The sequence below is a fragment of the Artemia franciscana genome, chromosome 11, assembly GCF_032884065.1.
Source record: "Artemia franciscana chromosome 11, ASM3288406v1, whole genome shotgun sequence".
Taxonomy (NCBI): Eukaryota; Metazoa; Arthropoda; class Branchiopoda; order Anostraca; family Artemiidae; genus Artemia; species Artemia franciscana.
This window is the reverse complement of record NC_088873.1, coordinates 5,353,932-5,378,026: the sequence shown is the minus strand read 5'-3', so window position 1 is coordinate 5,378,026 and position 24,095 is coordinate 5,353,932. Positions and strand designations below refer to the sequence as shown.

General features: G+C 35.7%; 1 protein-coding gene across 1 annotated transcript in view; it reads right to left on the bottom strand.

Moving 5' to 3' along the window:
• The window catches only part of LOC136032724 (raf homolog serine/threonine-protein kinase Raf-like), a 116,817-nt gene that overhangs the window by 7,783 nt on the left and 84,939 nt on the right, over positions 1 to 24,095 (bottom strand). Inside the window, 2 exon segments of the mRNA XM_065713041.1 lie at positions 1,080 to 1,214; positions 19,970 to 20,118. Of these exon segments, the coding sequence (XP_065569113.1) occupies positions 1,080 to 1,214; positions 19,970 to 20,118 (284 nt within the window).

Here is a 24,095-nt window from a genome sequence, read left to right as displayed (position 1 = left end):
ATAACGACCGGGACACCGGGAATATAAATGACGACTGGGACACAGGGATACAACTACAGCGGGGACGCCGGGGGGCACAGGGGGAATATATAAATGACGATGAAGACACAGGGAATGTTCGATTAGCAATCACCATCAACAAAGCTCAAGGGCAATCATTAGAATAATGAGGTATAGATCTGAATACGGATTGTTTTTCCCATGGACAATTATATGTTGCAAGTTCAAGAGTCGGTAAACCTGGGAATCTATTTATATGTACAGACAATGGGACAGCGAAGAGTGTTGTATGTTCGCAAGTTTTACGTAGATAAAAACATACTAAAACATATTTAGTATATATATATATATACTAAATTATCGGACAATTTTTCTAGTCGGCCAACCGTCTAGGGCCAAACAAAAGCAGATCGTCCCCTAATTAGGTGGGAGGTGGTCGCAAGGAAATATTTAAAGGGAATTGGAATTTCTTGGGAGGACCTACAGAGGAAAGCTTTAAATAGATTGGGGCTGGGGAGAAGTGTGTTTAGCTGTGTCAACCTCGTGCGATTTGATGCTGCAGTCAGTTGTTAGTAGTAGTAGTAATAACAGCGGGCGCCTAATTTAAAACAAAAAGAAACGTGGATGAGAAATCAACAAAAAAAGTTAAAACATATGGCACCAAAACGCTTAAGGTGGCGTGGTTTTCCTTTGAATTTGCAGTTGCCTTAGGAAATTAACAGTGGTTCAAATTTAGAGACAAAAAGGGCTGTCAAATTTAAATGTTTAGTATTCCTTGTCTATTTTCACGGTTCAATGTGGCAACACTGACGAGACATGATACTGTCCAAACGCTTCCACTGTTCTGAAACGATTAATAGAAAAATATAAGATAATCAGGGATTTCAGGTATGAAATAGAAGTAAGATTGGCCCAGGGAGTAAAAAAAGTTTCATTTTGATGTCCTTGGTACTTTAAAGTTCTTGTGTCTTTTATAAGTACAAAAAGAACATCGTTTCACAGCAAAGTAACAATTTAGCCATATTGTGCCGCAAAACATTTTTTTGGGGGTTTCCGATTGAGAACTGTTGACTACCTACCTCGCTAAATTGCGCTCTTTTATCCCTTGAATAATTTACGCACTCTTCTAATAATCGTCGAAGGGCTTTTGGAGTATCTCGTCTTAAATTTGACAAATCCGGTTTTAGGTAGCCTCGACCAACCATAAACAGAATCTAGAGAAAATGAAGCTTATTTTAGGGACAGTGCAAAAAAGGGAAGAATTAATAAAAAAAGGACATTTTTCGCAAAAAAGATTATCACGTAAAAAAATACGTTAAAAAAATGTTTAAAGTTTAAGTACTGTTAAATCTTAAATAAAAAGAACAAAAAACAGAAAAAAACGATTACTGTAAATATCACCTTATCGCTTCTATTGATACTTGTTCAGGGTTTCAGCCCTTTTATTTGAAACGAACATCTAGCCAACTTGAACTCACCCGCGTTGAACTGATAAGGTTTTTGTTTTTCAGTGAACAAATATAATTTTACATTTCAATTAAACGTACTTTTAAAATTTGATTTTTATTTTAAATAATCGCTCAAAATCTTAGTTGAACACTAACAACCAAAAATGAGACCAAAAGTAGAATCTCAAAATGAGATTAAAGCCGCAAAAATGGAAATACGGGTTCAAAAATTAGTCTAAAAATTTCTGTAATGATAGAAAAGGCTAAAAATAGCTTTTTTTTCAAAAAAAGGAAAGGCCAAAAAATAGCTTTTTAGAAAAAAAAGATAGATAAGGTCGAAAAAAAGTTTTTAGAAAAAAAGGGTAGAAAAATCTAAAAAATCAATTTTTACACAAAAAGATTGAAAAAGCTGAAAAATAAACAAACTGAAAGATAACATCTGTCCCTTCACCTCCAGTTCTTTTCCAGTAATTTTCTCTTATGGCAGTGTTTTCGCTTTTTCAAACAGTTTGAAGCAACAACCGACTAAAATTTTTATTCTCATATAAGGTTCTAAGAATCCTATATTTTTGCCTAATTGATGCACAAATCCAATATTGCTCAGCTATATTTTTGCTGACTTTTAAATCACATATTAACCACTACAAACCCTGCAAAACAAAGCCATTCGAATTCTAGATAAGTTTTTACAACACCCGAGGAGTACAGATATCCACTCTGAAACACGTACCTCTTACCTGTTTCTAGACTCTTACACAGAAATCTCATCTCCTATTATCTAGTTGGTTTTTTAAGATTCAACATGTACATAATTTCTTTTTTGACCAGAATTTACTGTCCAAACATCAAAATTCACTGATAACTAGATGTGTTAACCCATACAAACTACCTCTGGTGAAAAATGAAAGATCCCGTTTCAACTTCCGGTATAGCCTATGATCCCATCAATAGCCAACAAATATTCATTAAATAAATTTTTTGAGTTACCAAAAGGATCTTTCAAGAGACGATTAAAAAGTTATATAATGGAATCTGCTTGCAAGAACGGTTGGTAAAATTTTTTTATTTTTTATTTTAATTTGGCCTCACTCCACTTACTCCACCTTAAATACTCTCATTAAAGATACTCTTTATTTATTGATGAAATAGTGGTTCATTTTTTGTTTGTTCTATATCAATGAGGATAGTTAAATTTTGTTTATATGTCTTGCCCAGTAGTCGAGGTTGTCTCTCCATTTGGGCAAGTTGAAGATTTTAATGAATATGAATTTTTGAATAAATGAATCTGAATCTGAACAGACTGTGCGTAAAGCATGACCCGTCGCAAAAGTAACCAAAAAAAGACTGGAAGTTTATAAGCAATATATACACAAAAATATATTTAATGCAGACAACAAATAAGAAAAAAAATTGTCAGGTTTAAACATACTAACTAAAAATCGGTAGCGTGAATAAATTTACGTAATTTTTCGAAAAGAGGTACCCCCCTACAGAAAAAACTTATCCGATCTACATGAAAGTTATATAATCAAATTCTGGATACCGAGGAGAACTTTCAAGCCCATAATTACAAAAGTGCGAAATATCACATGTTATTTGTCAGGGGTGCCTTTTCATTTATTTTTTTTTCCACCAGGGGTGATCATATCGAACAAGTGGTGGTAGAATTTCAGAAGCTTTATTAGAGCGAAAAGCAAGAATCGCATTACCCTTAAGAGCAAGAGGGTAACTAGACTCCCTTCCGTGGCACATCTTACCTATGAGGTCAATGGCGGCAAAACATAACGTTTCATCAAAAATTCCAGGTAGCCATTTTGACCATAAAAGGCAAAACAAAATATATAAATAAATGCTTTCGAAGATGGCGCGACCCATTAATGAAAATATTAATAATTTTGACGAAAAGTCAGTGATGATTCACAACACCATGAAAAGAACGTAAGAAAGTTGAGTGGCAGAAAAGACGATTTGAAATTGAAATAAACCAATTATATTCAAAATTGCTTTTTCCCAAGTAGGGATAGCTCTGTGCCACGGTTTGCTGATTAAATACGAAGGGGCTCTGCCCTTGGGGTCCCTGACGCCAGTACACTCGTTTCTTTGTGCATTTCTGGCCTTTGGCTTGCTTTGACTGATATTGTGCCAGATGCAAATTTTCCCAGATTCCTGCATCTACCGAATTGCTTGAGAGTGCTTATTAACCCCCTTTTGCCCCTGCTTTGAACTTCAGCTCTGCGCCTGCTTTTGATTTATATTGCTTGCTTAATTTATATTGACTGAGGGCCCCCCTTTCTGCTTGTAGCTTATTTGTTTTATTTATTTAACATTTGAATTCCTCTGTGATTTGATTTTATTGATTTACCTGATTATTTTTAAACCATTGTGTTTTCCTTTTCCTTCTTTTGTTGTTCTTCTTTTTTTTGTGATGACTGACAGGTCAGTTAGTAGGCCTAGTCCTGCTACCCCTGACCCAAATAACTCTAGTGTTAGGATTTTGGCTTTAGGGGTTGAAGGTCCAAATGAGACCAGTAGGTTATTGGAATTAGGTAGAAGAACAGTTATTGCAAGAAAACTGTTTGAACACCTCCAAAATCATGAATGCCGGGGCCATTATGGTTCAATGCTGGAAAGACTTGAACCAGATGACTCTATTATCATAATAGCCGCAAACCAATCAGTAGCTACGGCTATACTTTCTATTACAGCTATAGCAGTAAATGGATGTAAAGTAAAGTTTGTGCTTAGTCCTAGTTCCAACCCTGCTTCAATCAGAAATAGAAAAGGTATTGTTTATAGTTTATATATATATATATATAAGGTTATATTATAATTTTATATAATAAGGTTATATATTTATTCTAAGGTTATTGTTTATATTCATTATGAAAGGTATCAGTGTCCCATCTGAGGAGGTCACCAATCTGGATGATTTTGTCAAGGAGGTCCAAGTTGACAATAGAATAGAACAAGTGACAATGGCCTTTAAAAACCCAAACCCTTCTGTTATTCCCTTGGTTTGCACCTTCAATCTGGATGTTCAGTTCCCTCTAAAAATCTCTGTCTGGGGTGCAAGGTATACAGTTAAGCAGTTTATCCCCCGAGCAATACAGTGCTTAAATTGCCAAGGTTTTCGCCACATGGCTTCAAATTGTCGCAGAGACAGAAGATGCCTACTGTGTAGTGGACAACACACCTATAATGTATGTCCCAATCCAAAACAATAAAGCAAGATCAGACTCTCAAGTGCAGTGGTAACCATGCTGCTAATGCTAAGGAATGCCGAGTATTCATGGAGAAGAAAGCAATTCTGACTTATTCTTTCACCAATAACGTCCCATGAGAACTGCTGCTGAGGCCTTGAAGAAGGGACTTCCAACACAAACCAATATGTCCCCATGGCCCATAAAGACTCCTTCCCTGCTTTGACACCTAATCACCATCCAGTTGAGGACCTAAACAAGAAGTATATGTCTATGTTTGAAGGAGTGGCAAGACAGATCTCTGATCTTACCCAGATATTAACATCTCTTTGCAAACTGGTCTCAAAGATACTCCCAGCTGGTTTTGAAAATGCTGCCCTCAGCCTGAACAACATTGCTGAAAACATAAACAGAGTGGAATCAAGCCCTACAACCAGTAATGCCTCTCCACAAACCAGCAGCCCAGGAAAAACTGAAAGAAAACGTAAAGGCAAGGAAACTATAGCTAGCCCAGAAGGTTATAGTTGTTACGGGGGGGGGGGTCTTAGGAAGTATAATTAAGGGGATTTAGAAATTTGAACATGGGAGCAGGGTAGCTAAGGGATATAGACTAAGGGGGTTCTATGAACGAATCCCTATAACCATGGAGACAGAATCATTATCGTGATGTTCAGGTCTCCCGAGTTATGCACAGTTCCCTTGGGAACGATCCAACAGACAATAGGAACTGTACCTGATACCTTGACTCATAGACAAAGACAGTTATTGACAATAACTTTATTTTCTTACTTCATATACAACTTCAGACAAAATGACTTCAATATGTGTTAGCTGTATGTAGTGCATCAACGACGGAACTTTACTGAATTACTCTCCTCGCTTCCAGGTCGGCCTTATATATCTAGAGTCAACCCGGATTTCTAAATTGAGCACTGGGTAGATTGACCTCAGAAATGTTGCAATACAACTGTTCTTTTCATTATCCAACATATGGTCTAACCTCCTTGCAAAAGATTTATTTTTAGAACGAGGCATTTCACCTCTAGTTCGTTGACCAAACCAGTAATAGAAATCTGGTTTCTAATTGGCTTTAATCAAAAGTTACATTTTTGAATCCAATTTTGATAGTTTAAAAAGTATCATTTTTTGCTTGCTGTAAAACTTGTGCCAAAAGCACAAATCCTATGGGATGATGAATTTAAACTTTAAACTCTTTAGACGTTTAAATGATTCTTATTTTAAAACTTTCTAAAGTGAACAAATGAGGGATTTGGTTCTGAGTTCTGTAGGGGGGAGGGGGGTTGCTGGTCCATATGTCACATAGTAATAAGCTACAGAGACCCAAGTTAGCCCTTTCAAACACCAATGTCTAGCTCCCTTTCAGTGTTCCAATTAAATATACGGGGATTCAACCAAGCCAAAAGAAAAGAACTCCAAAACATCTTAGTCAGGCATGCTCCTGATATTTTTCTACTTCAAGAGACCTTTTTAAAACCAGAGAATATTTTCTGTGATTTCAAAGGATACAATATTGCCCGTTGGGACAGAGTCCATAAAACAGGTGGTGGCCTACTGTCCCTTGTGAAAAATGACCTAGCCTTTAAAAAACAGTCCACAAGGGGAGATGGAGGTTGGTATAATTGACATAAAGCTACTTGGAAGTGATAAGTGGATTAGTATTGCTAACTGTTATGCACCAAAGACAAATAAGTTCTCCCTGAAACAATTCAAACTGATTGTGAATGCATGTGGCCCTGTAAAAATAATTAGCGGGGACCTTAACCTACACCACAGAATGTGGGACAGTGTATCACCTGAAGATTCAATTGCTACCTCTTTAACCAATTACATCCTGGAACCCCAAAATAAGTTGTCCCTTATCACACCCACAGACCTAAATACACGGCTGAACACACAGACAGGCAAGTACTCAACCATTGACCTCACTTTCACATCAACAGATATGGCAAATAGTGTAGAAATCCAGAAACCCTGTGACTTTGACTCGGGCAATGAGATTATATCATTGAAACTGGAGATTAACCCAGTAAGGGCAGGGTACCAACCAGTGAAATTGTGGAAGTTCCAAGAAAAACTCTGGGACTCTTGGAAACACAACTTAGACCAAAAGGTCTAAAGAAGTAATAAGATTACTTCTGCTATCATAGCCTCCTCAGAAAGAATATTTGGCTACAAACAACCTCATCCAAAAAGACAAAATTCTACTCCAGGATGGAACAGTAAATGCCAGAAAGCCTATCTAGAGAAGAAAAAAGCAAAAAATAATTTCTCTAGATATCCCTCAATTGAGAATAAAATAGTTTTTAAGCAAAAGACAGCAGAATTCAAAAAGACACTGAAAGCTGAGACACAAGATGGATGGAGAAGGCTCATTGAAGACAAATTTAGCCACAACACTCGTGTTCAGGAGCTATGGAGAAAATTCCAGATTTTTTCAGGCAAAAAAAGAAGGAACCCCATCCCTTCGAAAATACAGATGGGACGGACGACAGAATCTTCAAACAATGGTAAACTTAATCTCTTCTTAGAAAAGTTTCTGAACGTAGTCACTCCATTACAGTCAACATCCCACCAACCTAGTTCCAAAAATAGTACTGCCCCCTTTCCCCTTTCTAGCTCCCTGGAAGTTAAAGACACCATTTCAAAGCTCCAGCCTGGTGCAACTGGCCCTGATGGAATTCACAATTTGATACTGAAAAATTTGCCAGATTCATTTGTTGAGCTACTGACAGAGCTATTCAACAGATCTGTCATAGAGTCAGCAATACCATCTGAATGGAATAAGGCAATAGTGATCCCACTTCTCAAGGCAGGCAAAGACCCTAAGCTGGTTGATTCCTACCGCCCCATATCTCTCACTTCTTGTGTTGCAAAACTAATTGAGAGGGTAACAAAACAAAGAATTTTAGCCCCTTTATCAGACCACATCCAAATTGAACAGCTTGGCTTTTTACCTGGAAGAAGCACCACAGATGCCCTAGTTAGACTAGAGGATCTAATAAAACTTAGTTTCAAAAAAGGAAAAGCTGTCCATGTAATATTTCTAGACATGGATTCAGCATTTGATAGAGTTGATGTGGGGCAACTAATAAGAAAGCTATCTGTAATGGGTTTACCAAATCTACTGGTAAATTGGATCCACCAATTCTTGATGGGCAGGGAGGTTCAGGCTTCCTTGGGTGGCTCCTACTCAGAGTTTAAGAGAAAAGCTTATAACATTGGACTCCCTCAAGGATCTGTTCTAAGCCCAATTCTCTTCTCGGTGTACTGTCATGATACAAGCCTGGAAAATGTCCTTGGAGCAGAGCTGTTTCTGTATGCTGACGATATTGCTGTTGCAGTTGTGAGGAGAGACCCTTTATGCTTACAGTCAGCCTCCCAAAAAGCTGTAGATACACTATCAATTTGGGCAAATAGTAATAATATGGTTTTCTCAACCCATAAGTCAGTTAGTGTGTTGTTCCACAAAATGCATAACCTGGCTGCTTTCAAACCACAGATGAAACTGAATGGACAAGAGATTGTAGTTGCAGAACATGCATGCTTTCTGAGAGTTATATTTGACCATAAAATGACATGGAAACCCCATCTGGATGAGCTGATTGGTAGTCTCAAACAAATACAAAATTTCATTAATGCTCTCTGCCTTGGAAGAAGAGGTGCCCCCACAGCCTTTGCCTCAACTATTGTCAAGTCAGTGGTGATATCCAAGATAGACTATGGATCATTTATATACGGATCAGGTAAAGAAATGTCTCCTGAAGAAACTTGACACTACACTTCATGCAATCTTAAGAAGGGCCATTGGTGGCCTAAAATCTACTCCTATTGTAGCTATGTATTGTGAAGCTGGGATCCAGTCCCTTCACTCCAGAAGAAAATACCTCCTTGCAAGATATTTTGCTAAGAAAATAAGACTCAGGAACCATATTATCTACAAAGAAATTATTAGCCACCACAACCCTGACATCCGCTATAAACCAACAGAGATGTCTTCTTTCCAGAGATTCCTTTGCCTTCCGGGCATGGAAGAGTTCATAGAGAATGGCAGGCTGACTGTTAATTTCGATGATGATTTGTCTAGTGCCTCCAAAGGAATTAAGGAATTGATTATTCTTAAGATCACCATCAAAAAAAGGAGGGCCTCCCCCAAGCACTGATGAAAATCATATTCCTGGGAAAGCTGGCAGAATATGAGGAATACATTCAAGTTTATACAGATGGCTCAAAGACAGTAACAAAATGCGGTTGTACAGTAGTTGTGCAGTAGTTATAGAGTCTGTCTCTTTCATACTGTTTACCCCCTAACCTGACAATTTTCTCTGCAGAGCTTATCGCAATTAAGTTTTCACTACAAGCCATATCAAGCCAAACAGAGAGCAAACATCAGAAGTATATTGTCTGCTCTGATTCACTTTCAGCTCTGGATTACCTCTCACAACAGCAACACCAAGCAAGAAATGTTGCCATTGAGATTGAAAATTTGGTTACTCAACTTGCAAAAAGGGCATATCTGTTCTATTAATATGGGTTCCAGCACACTGTGGTATAACAGGAAACGAACTTGCAGATCAGGCTGCAAAACAAGCCTCCCAACTAGGCCTGATCACCCAAACCCCTATCACTGGTCCTGAACTTCTTTCTTCAATTAGCTCAAAAATTTTTAAAAATTTTTTTAATTTTTTTCCAAAAAATAGGCCTGGCTCCATTCTTCTCATACTCAGCTCCTCGATCTCTATGATTATAAGCAGCCTTCAAAAGAAATGTACCTCACTTCTCACATCCTTTCTACCTGCCTATTTCGTCTTAGATGTGGCCATGCAAAGAAAAAAAACACTATTCCAGTCAAAAATGGCTCCATCCCCCAACTATAACACTTGTCGAGTGTATGAAGATACATGTCATGTCAGGAAAATATGAAAAAGAGAGGGAAAGTACTAAGGAATTGCTGTGAGAAGGCATTTAAGGCATCCACAATGTATTCTGTTCTGGGACATGACATGTCTCCTCCTTGGGCTAAAAAACTAAGCACAAACCTATTAGGTAGATTTGTTAAGACTACTGGTTTGGTTCCTTCCCTATAGTTTTTTTTTATTATTATTTTTTTTATCACCTATTTAATAGGATTTTTAGAATTGCCCTATTTATCATTTTAGATATATTTTATCGGCATTTGGTTGTATTGATATTGGTTATAATGTGTAAAAACTGTATTACTTTTTATTATTGTGTTGTACATATATTTTAATTGCTGTTTGACAATGCATAGTTGCAGTATTTTGATTCCCGTTTTTCAACGCAGGCAGTTGCTGCAGGCAAATAACCCCCCTCCATTAGCAAGTCAAGCGATACTGTTCTGGTTGAGTGGATACTGACTGAAGTGACACCCAAGCAAGCTAGTGATTATAGAAGGCACAGAACAACTGAGTGATACGAACGCATATGACCTATTGGTCGAACGCGTCAAACCCCAAACAACAACAACAAGAACGTAGAAATCATTTAAACGAAATAGGTTCTAATAACGAACTGTAAATAAAGATCTAGTTGCAAAGGATTGCAAGAAATTAAGGGAAATGTTTAGTTTCATCACAAGCTGTCTAGAGTGCGTATTAGTGCATATAGCAAGATTCTGATAACTGCATATTGTTTTTTTGTCATTATTAGAGAAGCACATCCATTTTTTAGCTTTCCAAAATCCCCCTCCAACGAGACTAAAAATGCGTAAAGTGGGCTTTCTTACAGGTAACATCAAACAGCTCGTGGTAACGAACTGTAGTAAGAAGCGACCCGGCTCAATAATAAACGGAATTCTAAAAACGGAATTTTGATACCAATAGATATATCAAAACAATCGGATTTTTATGCTGATTTTATATATATGAGTTTCATCAGATTTAGTCTTACTCATCAAAAGTTACGAGCCTGAGAAAAATTTGCCTAGTTTTGGAAAATAGGGGGAAACACCCCCTAAAAGTCATACGATCTTAACATCACACCATAAAATAAAATCAAACCATCGCATTCAGCGTATCAGAGAACCCTACTGTAGAACTTTTAAGCTATTATCTACAAAAATGTGGAACTTAGTATTTTTTGGCAGAAGACCGATCACGGGTGCGTGTTTATTTGTTTGATCTTTTTTTGTTTTTTTCCAGGGTGATCGTATCGACAAAGTGGTCCTAGAATGTCACGAGAGGGCTCATTCTAACAGAAATTAAAAGTTCTAGTGCACTTTTTATGTGACCAAAAAAATTGGAGGGCACCTAGGCCACCTCACACGCTCATTTTTTTCCCAAAGTCAACGGATCAAAATTTCGAGAAAGCCATTTTGTTCAGCATAGTCGAAAAATATAATAACTATGTCTTCGGGGCTGACTTACTCCCCCACAGTCCCCAGGGGAGGGGCTAAAAATAGCGACGAAGACCACACTGCCTTTCCATAACAAACAAATACAACGTAGAAACAATAGGGAAAGTTTTTTCAAGACAATGGAAATTATTTATGTAGATATTTCGGCCCTATGTCCAAGGGCCGTCTTCAGCACAATACAATACTATATATATATATAAAAGAACTTACATCAAATTGTGAGAATTAAAACTGAATATAAAAACACTTATTAAAACAATTTTTTTTTAAAAATATAGCCCTAGCATCCTTACTTCAGCGAAGTTCAACCAGGACTGGCGAAAAGAATGAAATGAAGAAATATAAACTCATTCAAACTAAAGAGAATAAAATGATTAGATGCAATTTCTTAAAGCTAATCTTGCTTGTTTAGCAGCCTGTCTCAAAGGCCTTTTCGTAGTTGGTTCAGTACTATTATAAATTGGTTTAGTAAAATATTTTGTTAGATCATTTTTAATTAAATTTGAGTATAAAGAATTTAGTGAGTATTCCCCCAAGTCCCTGTTCAAAGAAATATTTTTATTGATTTTGAGATTAATTTCAATTGATTCTCGAACCACCTGTTTTATTCCCAAATCATTACTAATGAGTGAAGAGTTTTCAAAAAGTATCATGTGGGACGGATTATTAAAAATATGCCAACCTAGAGCAGAATCAAAGGAATTGTTGGAACCATTTGAAATTAAGGCCTTGTCTATGTCATTTTTATGCTGATGTAACCTTTTGTCTAGATTCTGATGGGTCCTGCCGACATAGTATTTTCCGCAATCACAGGGTATTTGATAGACCCCTCTTTGGCGAGTAACTGGGGTCTTATCTTTACCCGAATTTAAGAAATTGATGATTTTAAAATTGTTAGTAAAAACTACATACAGATTATTTTTTGTGCAAATATTTTTTAATTTTGTTGTAATCTTTGGGATATACGGAAGATAGACAATATTTGAGGGCTTATCAATAGCCTCACATTGTGAAGTATCTTCTTCGATTTTACAAGAATGTCTTTTTATTCTACGGCTAATTATTTTATTTACAAAAGGAATGGGGTATCCATTACCAAAAAGAATATCTCTGATAAAATTTATTTCTGCATTTATATATGAATGGGAGCAAATATTTAGGGCACGATCAATGAGGGAAATTACAACAGCTCTTTTAACTTGTGGGGGGTGATTTGAATTAAAGTGAAGATATCTATTGTTTTGTGTTGGCTTTCGGTATATAGTAAAATCCAGTTCATCAGCTTTACGAATAATTAATACATCTAAAAACGGTAGTTTATTTTCAATTTCAACTTCAAGGGTGAACTGCAAATTTCGGTCATAAGTGTTAAGATGATCTAAGAAGCCCCGAAGTTCAGCTTCCCCATAATTCCAAAGTGAAATTACGTCATCCATATAACGACCCCAATAGACATGTTTTAGAAAATAAGAATTCAATGCCCAATTCTCAAGATTCTCGACGTAAATATTTGCTAGTAGCCCGGATAAAGGTGCCCCCATGGGTAATCCATTTTTTTGCTGATAAAAAGAATCGCGAAATTGAAAATACATAGAAAACTTATTACAAATTTTAACAAGAGTCATTAAAACTTCACAATCAATTCCTGTCGCTGAAGTCTCGATCAAGTGGTAATTTTCTTCTATTTTGTTTTTTAATAATTCCTCTGAAATAGTTACATCTATATTTGTGTACATGGAAACAATGTCGAAACTACTAACTATTGTGTTTTCTGAAATACTTGTGTTGCTAAGTTTTTTAATCAAATCTGCCGAGTTATGAATATAGGAATTTTGACAATACAATAAAGGTTTGAAAGCTGCACAAAGCCATTTTCCAATATTGGCAGCGGGAGCTTTAGTACAAGCCACAATAGGTCTTAAGGGAATACCCTGTTTATGTATTTTTGGTAAACCGTAGAGTTTAGGACAGAAACTACCACGGGGAAAAAATTTATTGTATAGTTGTGGGGTGATTTTACCATTTTGTTTTAGCTGCTTTAATTCATTTATAATATTATTAGTGAACTGATCAGTAGGATCATGAGTTATTGTTTGATATGTAATTGTGTCATTTAAATGCGAAAAAATTTTGTTGTCATAGTCTGTTGTATTCATGACAACAAGTGAATTGCTTTTGTCTGCTTTAGTTATTATAATAGAAGGATCTTTTCGGAGATTAGATAGTATTTTTATGTCATGCAGATTTTCCGGTGTGGAATTAGTAGGAGGCTTAAACTTTTTTTGGCTATTATAGAGGATATTTATTAGACCCGATCTAACTTCATCCGGGTTAGAGACAGAAGGATAGTGTTTATGCAAAGCGGACTCTAGAGAGGAAACTATATCTGCCACAGGAACCTGTTTCGGTAGAAAAGAAAATTTTGGACCTTTTTCTAGTGTTTCGATTTCCTGGGGTTCCAATGTTTTAGAAGAGAGGTTAACGATAGCAGGCCCAGGAGTGAATCTTGGAGAATAAATACGGTTTCTCATCGAAGATTCATTTCGTAAGCCCTCTAATTTTTTATAGAGGCGTTCCTTGGACAAGCGAAAATCATGGCTAAACAAATTCCTTTCTAATCTAACAACTTGAGCAAAATCAACGGTGGACAGGTTTTCCAGCAAAAAAGTTTCCAACGATTTTCTCTCTGAAGAAATAGTATGTCGTTTCTGTTTTTTGTCCTTAATAATATGGACTAGGGTTTTTAACTGTAGTGTATGGGCAAATTGCGCTTCTTTTCGGGTATTTAAATGTAATTTATATCTTAAAGACTTGGGAATAAGGTTTTCCTTTCTACAGGATTCTAAAAATTTTTGTTGATTGATAATATTAGCATGTTTTTTACCTAGACTAATAAAATAAAAGATATCATAGGTCAACTGCTCCCCATAAGCTAGACGAAAATAGCGACGAAGACCACACTGCCTTTCCATAACAAACAAATACAACGTAGAAACAATAGGGAAAGTTTTTTCAAGACAATGGAAATTATTTATGTAGATATTTCGGCCCTATGTCCAAGGGCCGTCTTCAGCACAATACAATACTATATATATATATAAAAGAACTTACATCAAATTGTGAGAATTAAAACTGAATATAAAAACACTTATTAAAACAATTTTTTTTAAAAAATATAGCCCTAGCATCCTTACTTCAGCGAAGTTCAACCAGGACTGGCGAAAAGAATGAAATGAAGAAATATAAACTCATTCAAACTAAAGAGAATAAAATGATTAGATGCAATTTCTTAAAGCTAATCTTGCTTGTTTAGCAGCCTGTCTCAAAGGCCTTTTCGTAGTTGGTTCAGTACTATTATAAATTGGTTTAGTAAAATATTTTGTTAGATCATTTTTAATTAAATTTGAGTATAAAGAATTTAGTGAGTATTCCCCCAAGTCCCTGTTCAAAGAAATATTTTTATTGATTTTGAGATTAATTTCAATTGATTCTCGAACCACCTGTTTTATTCCCAAATCATTACTAATGAGTGAAGAGTTTTCAAAAAGTATCATGTGGGACGGATTATTAAAAATATGCCAACCTAGAGCAGAATCAAAGGAATTGTTGGAACCATTTGAAATTAAGGCCTTGTCTATGTCATTTTTATGCTGATGTAACCTTTTGTCTAGATTCTGATGGGTCCTGCCGACATAGTATTTTCCGCAATCACAGGGTATTTGATAGACCCCTCTTTGGCGAGTAACTGGGGTCTTATCTTTACCCGAATTTAAGAAATTGATGATTTTAAAATTGTTAGTAAAAACTACGTACAGATTATTTTTTGTGCAAATATTTTTTAATTTTGTTGTAATCTTTGGGATATACGGAAGATAGACAATATTTGAGGGCTTATCAATAGCCTCACATTGTGAAGTATCTTCTTCGATTTTACAAGAATGTCTTTTTATTCTACGGCTAATTATTTTATTTACAAAAGGAATGGGGTATCCATTACCAAAAAGAATATCTCTGATAAAATTTATTTCTGCATTTATATATGAATGGGAGCAAATATTTAGGGCACGATCAATGAGGGAAATTACAACAGCTCTTTTAACTTGTGGGGGGTGATTTGAATTAAAGTGAAGATATCTATTGTTTTGTGTTGGCTTTCGATATATAGTAAAATCCAGTTCATCAGCTTTACGAATAATTAATACATCTAAAAACGGTAGTTTATTTTCAATTTCAACTTCAAGGGTGAACTGCAAATTTCGGTCATAAGTGTTAAGATGATCTAAGAAGCCCCGAAGTTCAGCTTCCCCATAATTCCAAAGTGAAATTACGTCATCCATATAACGACCCCAATAGACATGTTTTAGAAAATAAGAATTCAATGCCCAATTCTCAAGATTCTCGACGTAAATATTTGCTAGTAGCCCGGATAAAGGTGCCCCCATGGGTAATCCATTTTTTTGCTGATAAAAAGAATCGCGAAATTGAAAATACATAGAAAACTTATTACAAATTTTAACAAGAGTCATTAAAACTTCACAATCAATTCCTGTCGCTGAAGTCTCGATCAAGTGGTAATTTTCTTCTATTTTGTTTTTTAATAATTCCTCTGAAATAGTTACATCTATATTTGTGTACATGGAAACAATGTCGAAACTACTAACTATTGTGTTTTCTGAAATACTTGTGTTGCTAAGTTTTTTAATCAAATCTGCCGAGTTATGAATATAGGAATTTTGAGAATACAATAAAGGTTTGAAAGCTGCACAAAGCCATTTTCCAATATTGGCAGCGGGAGCTTTAGTACAAGCCACAATAGGTCTTAAGGGAATACCCTGTTTATGTATTTTTGGTAAACCGTGGAGTTTAGGACAGAAACTACCACGGGGAAAAAATTTATTGTATAGTTGTGGGGTGATTTTACCATTTTGTTTTAGCTGCTTTAATTCATTTATAATATTATTAGTGAACTGATCAGTAGGATCATGAGTTATTGTTTGATATGTAATTGTGTCATTTAAATGCGAAAAAATTTTGTTGTCATAGTCTGTTGTATTCATGACAACAAGTGAATTGCTTTTGTCTGCTTTAGTTATTATAATAGAAGGATCTTTTCGGAGATTAGATAGTATTTTTATGTCATGCAGATTTTCCGGTGTGGAATTAGTAGGAGGCTTAAACTTTTTTTGGCTATTATAGAGGATATTTATTAGACCCGATCTAACTTCATCCGGGTTAGAGACAGAAGGATAGTGTTTATGCAAAGCGGACTCTAGAGAGGAAACTATATCTGCCACAGGAACCTGTTTCGGTAGAAAAGAAAATTTTGGACCTTTTTCTAGTGTTTCGATTTCCTGGGGTTCCAATGTTTTAGAAGAGAGGTTAACGATAGCAGGCCCAGGAGTGAATCTTGGAGAATAAATACGGTTTCTCATCGAAGATTCATTTCGTAAGCCCTCTAATTTTTTATAGAGGCGTTCCTTAATCTCAAAATCAATAAAAATATTTCTTTGAACAGGGACTTGGGGGAATACTCACTAAATTCTTTATACTCAAATTTAATTAAAAATGATCTAACAAAATATTTTACTAAACCAATTTATAATAGTACTGAACCAACTACGAAAAGGCCTTTGAGACAGGCTGCTAAACAAGCAAGATTAGCTTTAAGAAATTGCATCTAATCATTTTATTCTCTTTAGTTTGAATGAGTTTATATTTCTTCATTTCATTCTTTTCGCCAGTCCTGGTTGAACTTCGCTGAAGTAAGGATGCTAGGGCTATATTTTTAAAAAAAAATTGTTTTAATAAGTGTTTTTATATTCAGTTTTAATTCTCACAATTTGATGTAAGTTCTTTTATATATATATATAGTATTGTATTGTGCTGAAGACGGCCCTTGGACATAGGGCCGAAATATCTACATAAATAATTTCCATTGTCTTGAAAAAACTTTCCCTATTGTTTCTACGTTGTATTTGTTTGTTAGGGGAGGGGCTGCAAGTTACAAACTTTGACCAGCGTGTATATACAGTAATGATTATTTCGAAGTGTAAAAACCTTTTCAGGATGATTTTTTGTGTTGGGGGGGGGGGGTTGAGGGAAGGGGGCTATGTGGGAGGATCTTCCATTGGAGGAATTTGTCATGGGAGAAGAGGAATTCCATGAAGGGGACGAAGGATTTCCTAGCATTATTAAAAAAAAAACAATGAAAAAATAAACGTGAAAAAGTTTTTCAACTGAAAGTAAGGAACCAGCATTACAATTTAAAACGAACAGAGATTACTACGCATATGGGGAGTCCATCTCTTCCTAAATAGCTCGCTCTTTACGCTAAAGTATTTTTAGTAATTTCAACTATTTATTCTACAGCCTTTGTGATTCAGGGGTCAATCTTAAAGAGTTGGGAGAAAATTAGAAGCTTTAGCGTAAAGAGTGAGGTATTAACGAGGGGGCAAACCCCCTCATATACATAATAAAAATATACGTATAGAAGTTCGTTACGTAAGTTAATTTGTAAGTTATGTATATTTTTTACTAATAAAAACGTTCGTTTAAAATTAAACATTCTAGTTGCCTTTCTAAGTAACCGAAAAATTGGAGGGCAACTAGGCCTCCTCTCCCACCCTTTTTCTCAAAATCGTCTGATCAAAACTAAGAGAAAGCATTTAGCAAAATTAATAATAACAATACGCAAATTTCGTTTTAATTATTCATTTCGAGAGCCAAAATAAAAACATGCATTAATTCAAAAACGTTCAGAAATTAAATAAAAAAAACAAGTTTTTTATAACTGAAAGCAAGGAGCGACATTAAAACTTAAAAACAAACAGAAATTCCTCCGTGTATGAAAGAGGCAGTGCCTCCCTCAACACCCCGCTCTTTACGCTAAAGTTATTTACTGCTTAATAAAGTAGAATTGAGAGAAAGAGTAAAACTTTGGCGTAAAGAGCGGGACGTTGAGGGAGGAACAGCCCCTTTCATACACGGAGTAATTTCTGTTCGTTTTAAGTTTTAATGTCGCTCCTTACTTTCAGTTTAAAAAAATAATTTTTATTTAATTACCTATAGAGCGGAGCGAATTAGTCCATGAGCCCCGCGGGCAGCGGGGCGAGGTCTGTATTCGATATTTATTCAACAAAGAGTGATAAAACTAAAAAAAAGAAAAAAAAACTCAAACGAGGTTTATCAAATAAATATAGAATACAGACCTCGTCCCGCTGCCCGCGGGGCCATGGACTAATACGCTTCGCTCTATAGGTAATGTTACCTGTAAGCAAGCCCACTTTACACATTTTTAGTTTGCCCCATTGAGAAGGAGGGTCAACCAGAAATAGATGCGCTCCTAGAATTAGCGTTTCTAAGTACTATATTATGGAACCAGTTTAGACAGCTTTTGACGAAACTAGACATTTACCAAAACTAAAAAGTCTTGGATAGACCTGGACATTTTGAAAGAAGAGAAATCAAAAAAGCACAAAAAGAAGTTTCTCCAAATGAAAGTAAGAAGCGATATTAAAACTAAATTTACAAATTACAATTTTCAGGAGTGAAAAAACGATCTAGATAGGTCATAACTTAGAAAAAAAATCGCCAGAGGGGCTTAATTTTGAAAAAGAAAATTTCGGTACTTGGATATATATTTGCATATAAGGGAGGGAGGGGGTAAAGTATTTGAAAAGCATGAAATTAGAAAACAATTCTTACTTCATAATTGTAGCTAACACATCTTGCATGCAAACCCGCTCTGCTTTACCCCCCCCCCTAATATGCAAATATATAGCCCAAATTATACAAGTCCAATGCATTCTGTCACCCGCCACTTGTCTTAGCGGCTATGAAACTGGCTTTCTCAGACCTTACATTTAGATCAAGAACTTGAGCGTGTTCTGAATAATTAACAAGTACCCATTTTTCATTTGAATGACGTCGTATATAATCGGAATATTTTTAATAAATTTCGGAAAAGATAAGTGTGTGTACTAAATAATTTAGAAAACACATAATTGAATTTGATTACCGATACCACAAAATTATTTTTCGGCATAAATATACCAAACAGATCTGCCGAATAAAATGGAATTTAAGTTGTTTTGTGAAGGAGATTAAAAAAAAAAACTGGTCTTTTTTCGATGACCGAACCTCAGTTCACTAATACTTAATCTTAAACAGGAAGTATTATATAGGGTGAAAACATAGCCATATCGTTTGGACTAAGTATCGTGGTTGAGGGGATTCCTGCTCATTTGGAGTTGAGTCTAACATCGCTCTTTGTGAACTATTATTTTTATTACCTCTTCAGAGAACTGTAGAGTGTCTCTTCAGAGAACTGCAGAGGGATTATTTTACATGTCGTTAAGACTGAAAAAACCCAAAACAAAAACAGCCCAGAAGTAGATATGCTTTTATTTTCACACAAGTCGTAACGAATAAAATTGATAAAATAGGATAAAACAAAGAAAAGCCAAGATCAGTAAGACACTATCCAGGAGGGGGTGGGGGTACCGGGTTTGATTCCCCCCTTCTCTCCCGAAAATTATATCCCAGTCGTAAAAAAGAAACAAAAAAAATGCATATAAAGAAATTGTTGATGCGTTTTTAAAGTTTTTGTCCCCCTCCCCTCTCGCTGAACAAATAACCCTCCCGAGCAAAAATCCTGGATTCACCCATGAAGATCAGTGTCTTCGTTACCACATCTTTTTCGTATATTTAAAGGCACTGTTTTCACTTTTCTTCTCAGGAACTGCAAAAATCGGTCAAAATATCAGCATAACTGGGAATTAGACCCGGTCCAACTTTACTCCTGATTCGACAAAGAACCAGCCCGACTGCCAACCTTAATCATAACAATTTTATTAACGTGGAAACCCACAGTCACTTCAACAAATATATCTGGTATAACATAACGATAAATCCAACATAACGATTACCTGATCACGGTTATTAATTAGGGAATAGGGTAGTGCTCCAGATAACAGCTCATAGAGGACAATGCCATATGCGTAAACGTCAGACTGAAAACTATAGGGATTTTCATCAGCCATGCGAATGACCTCTGGTGCCATCCATAGTATCGATCCTAGGCAAAGAGAAATTGTTAAGGTACAGGTTTCACACAGTTTAAATCTTTGGATGGGGGTCATACAAGTTTTAAGCATGAAGTGGGCATATCCCTTGGCTTCACAAAGGAGATTGTATTACTCAATTATATATCCACAATTTCAGGTTTTCAGGCAAAGAGAAGTTGTTAAAGGTAAACTGGTTTCATGCAGTTTAAATCTTGAAAGGGGGGGGGGGGGGGGTAAAACGACTGTTTGGGCTCTTTGTTTTCTTTGTTTGTGTGTTCGTTTTGCCAAAGAAGTCCTGCTTATTAATAATATTTTCAGAAATATATATTACATAATACGAAAATAATAAATAATAAGAAATGGGAATGAAGAAACATCATTATTAGCAGTACGGTTTTAGAGGCTTAAGGGCATCTTGCTGCATTTGGAACTTGTGGTAATATATTATAATTAGAACCTATTTTAACCAGTAAGATACTTTAATAGAACTTATCTGTATTTGAACTTACGGATCTTACTTATTTATGTTGACGTCCAGTAATCAAAACCTTTATTTCTACCCCAAGGCGGCTCCCCAAGCCACGACCTCGCTCACGGTAAACATAACCTAGAAATTTAGGCTGTGAATGGGTGAACGGATGACCATGTGAACGGGTCTTAATGTGATAAGATCCAGAATACGTTCATTGATCCTTTTTCGGGGGGTTGGTAGGGGAGGGAGAAAGAGCCGTGAAAGTTTTCTTGGGTGAAGGCTGTAGAAGTATTCTATTTTTGCAACACTTCAATTTCAAATAAAAAGATACAATAAAGACTGACCTCCAAAGGTCACTGAAATATTAATTAACTGAAATATTAAACCGTGATTGCAGCGGTAGCTGCAAGTTAGTAAAAGACGAACAAGTTCCATAGTACTTTATACTATAGAACAAATTCTAGCCCATAGTAACAGAAATGTTAAAATTAAAAGCAATTTTTCACAAAACTAAATCATGATATGCACGATGATGCAGCACATTTATCTTTTGACAGGAAACATCTTTTACTATTCAGACTAAGAGTCACGGGCTGTTTCCTGTGTCATGGCTGCAGCTCTAGCTACAACCTAGTAAAAGACGAATCACAGCCAATAGTAGCCAAAATTTGAAAACCATGTTTGGAAAAATTATAGTAAAGAACGAACTCTAGCCCATAGTAACTAAAATTTTAAATTAAAATGCAATTTGGGACAAAGACTAAATCATCATATGCGTGATTATGCAACAAATTTATGTTTTGGCAAGAAAATGAAGACTAATTGCTATAATATCAATTTAACATCATCTTGCATACGAATATGCAGCTTTTTGCCAATTAAGGATATGCTTTTGAGCATTATAAAAAGCATGTAGGCTACATACAGTAATATAAAATGCAATATGGATTTTCCAATGGAAATTCTTGTTGTTCAAGCGAAGAGACTGTAAGTTTTCTATATAGGGGTTTCAGACAAGGCGGCACTTCTTGTTTTGATTTGACCCTATTTTTAGGAGTTATAGGCAATTGTAGTTTTTACTATGGGAGACGTCATCGTCTCTTACTAGGCTGCTATCTACCACTGCAACCTAAATGTTTAACTAACACCATTTTTAGGAGATTTGGGCTATTCTTTTTGATAGGATATTGTTTTTGTCTTGCACTAGGTTGCATCTCCTGCTGCAACTACGTTTATCTTGTCAGAAGAGAAGCGTATTCCATCATCAGGCATATAGTATTTTATTTTAATACTTCAGCTACTTTAATATAATTTAACATAATCGTTCTTTAATATAACAAATAATAAAACTAAGACGACATCTACAAGTGAGCTTGCAGGGGGGTTAATTGATACAGAAACATAATAAATAATACAGCTAAGACAACATCACACACACACATCTAACTTGGCCTAATTTACGCTGACTTATAATACACGCCTGACTTAGCCTAATTTAACCCAACCTAAACTAACTTAACCTAACCTAGCCTAACTAAGCCTAGTCTAACCACCCGCCCAACCCAATCCTGACCTAACTGAATTTAACTTTAGCCTTAACTAACCTAAAAACCCACAATCTCATAATACAACTAAGACAACATTTACGGGTACAAAGCCCTTTTTCCTATTTTCAGTAATTTTTCAGATTTGTTATTCTTTAAGGGTTGCAATTTCCCTTCCTAGTCTTTTTGAAGTAACTTTGCGTTGTCTTGGGTTTTCTCCTCAATGTCGTTCAGTTGTATTTTATCCTCTACTTGCTCATCACTTTCTAATTTCACCAAAACCATTGATGGCCAATATGACAACAGTGACAGATCATCATTTTCTAACATTTCCACATTAGAATCGAGTTTTATGACAATAGGTGATGGCCTGTGCACTAGTGTTTCAGATTTATCACCTATATTATCAAGCACATAAGACCTGAGGCTGGAACTATCCCAGAAGAAACATGGTTAGGAGCGTTAAAATTTTAAGAAACAGATTCATTTTTGAGTGTTTGCAAGTCCATGTGTTTTGGAAAAATGCAATTGATTCCTGAAGTACCGAAAACTGATTGATCTTTGGGATCATTCTCCAGGTCAACAACCTTAGAATTTTGGTGTTGCGAAAATGTGTGAATATTGTCACATTTCTTTTTCAAAGACCTTCTTTCATTTGCACTTTCTTCTACCATTTAAGAAAATACAATGGAACTTTTTGACTGAACCTCTTCCTCACTTGAAAAGGGAGGTATCGGAATTTGGTTTGAACTAATTGGTCTAACTTGAATATTTTCATTCTTTCGGGTTTCAGATACTGCAGATGGCTTCCCTAGTAGCTTTTTCGAAATATCTTGGGCTTTCTCCTCAATGTCGTTCAGTGGTATTTTATCATATACTTGCTCATCACTTTCTAATTTCACCAAAACCACTGATGACGACAGTGACAGATCGTCATTTTCTAGCATTTCCACATTAGAATCGAGTTTTATGACAATAGGTGATGATGGCCTGTGCTCTAGTGCATCAGACTTATCAGCTGAAGTACCGAAAGATGATTGATAGTTTGGATCATTCTTCAGCTCAATAACCTTAGAATTTTGGTGCTACGAAAATGTGTGAACATTGTCACATTTTTTTTTTCAAAAACGTTCATCCATTTTTATTTCGTTCTTCCATTTCAGAAAACACAGGACACTTTTTGACTGAACTTTTTCCTTACTTGGAAAGGGAGGTACCGGAATTTGGTTTGAACAAATTGGTCTAACTTGAATATTTTCATTCTTTTGGGTTTGAGATACTGCAGATGGCTGCCCTAGTAGCTTTTTCGAAATATCTTGGGTTTTCTCCTCAGTGTTGTTCAGTGGTATTTCATCCTCTACTTGTTCATCACTTTCTTATTTCACCAAAACCATTGATGAAGCATATGAGATGGTTGCTGATGGTTGCTCTAATAGCTTTGTCAATATATTTTGTCTCCAATGCTAAATCTCGGTAAATATCCCATTTTGCAATTTTCTCACCCTCAGAATCAAGGCCAATTGAGCCATATAATCAATAGATGGAACAAAACAAAAACGTATGTTCAGAGCCTTCCATGTATTAGGATTTTCAGAAGACAGTTTTGCGAAATAACTGCTTCCATTTTCCAATAAATATCATAATATTTTCAGTGTCTTTAAAAATGAGGGATGAAGATACTAGATTCATATTCAAAGCTTTTAAAGTTCATGCATATTCTTCTGCTTCTATGCTTGATTACTCTCATAATCTTGAATAATGCCAAATAATCAAAGGTGAGTTTATCTACCTCTGCCATTGCCTCATCGTTTGGCATGCATAGATCAATGGACGTAAGATCCCAAACCAGCAGTTCAACATTACTAAGTGTTTTAAGGAAATTAAAAAACATCCTTGTGATGTTTTTGGAACTATATGCTGGCATATAAGAGATTAACTTGGAGTTATCACCATGAAAAACATGTACAGATTT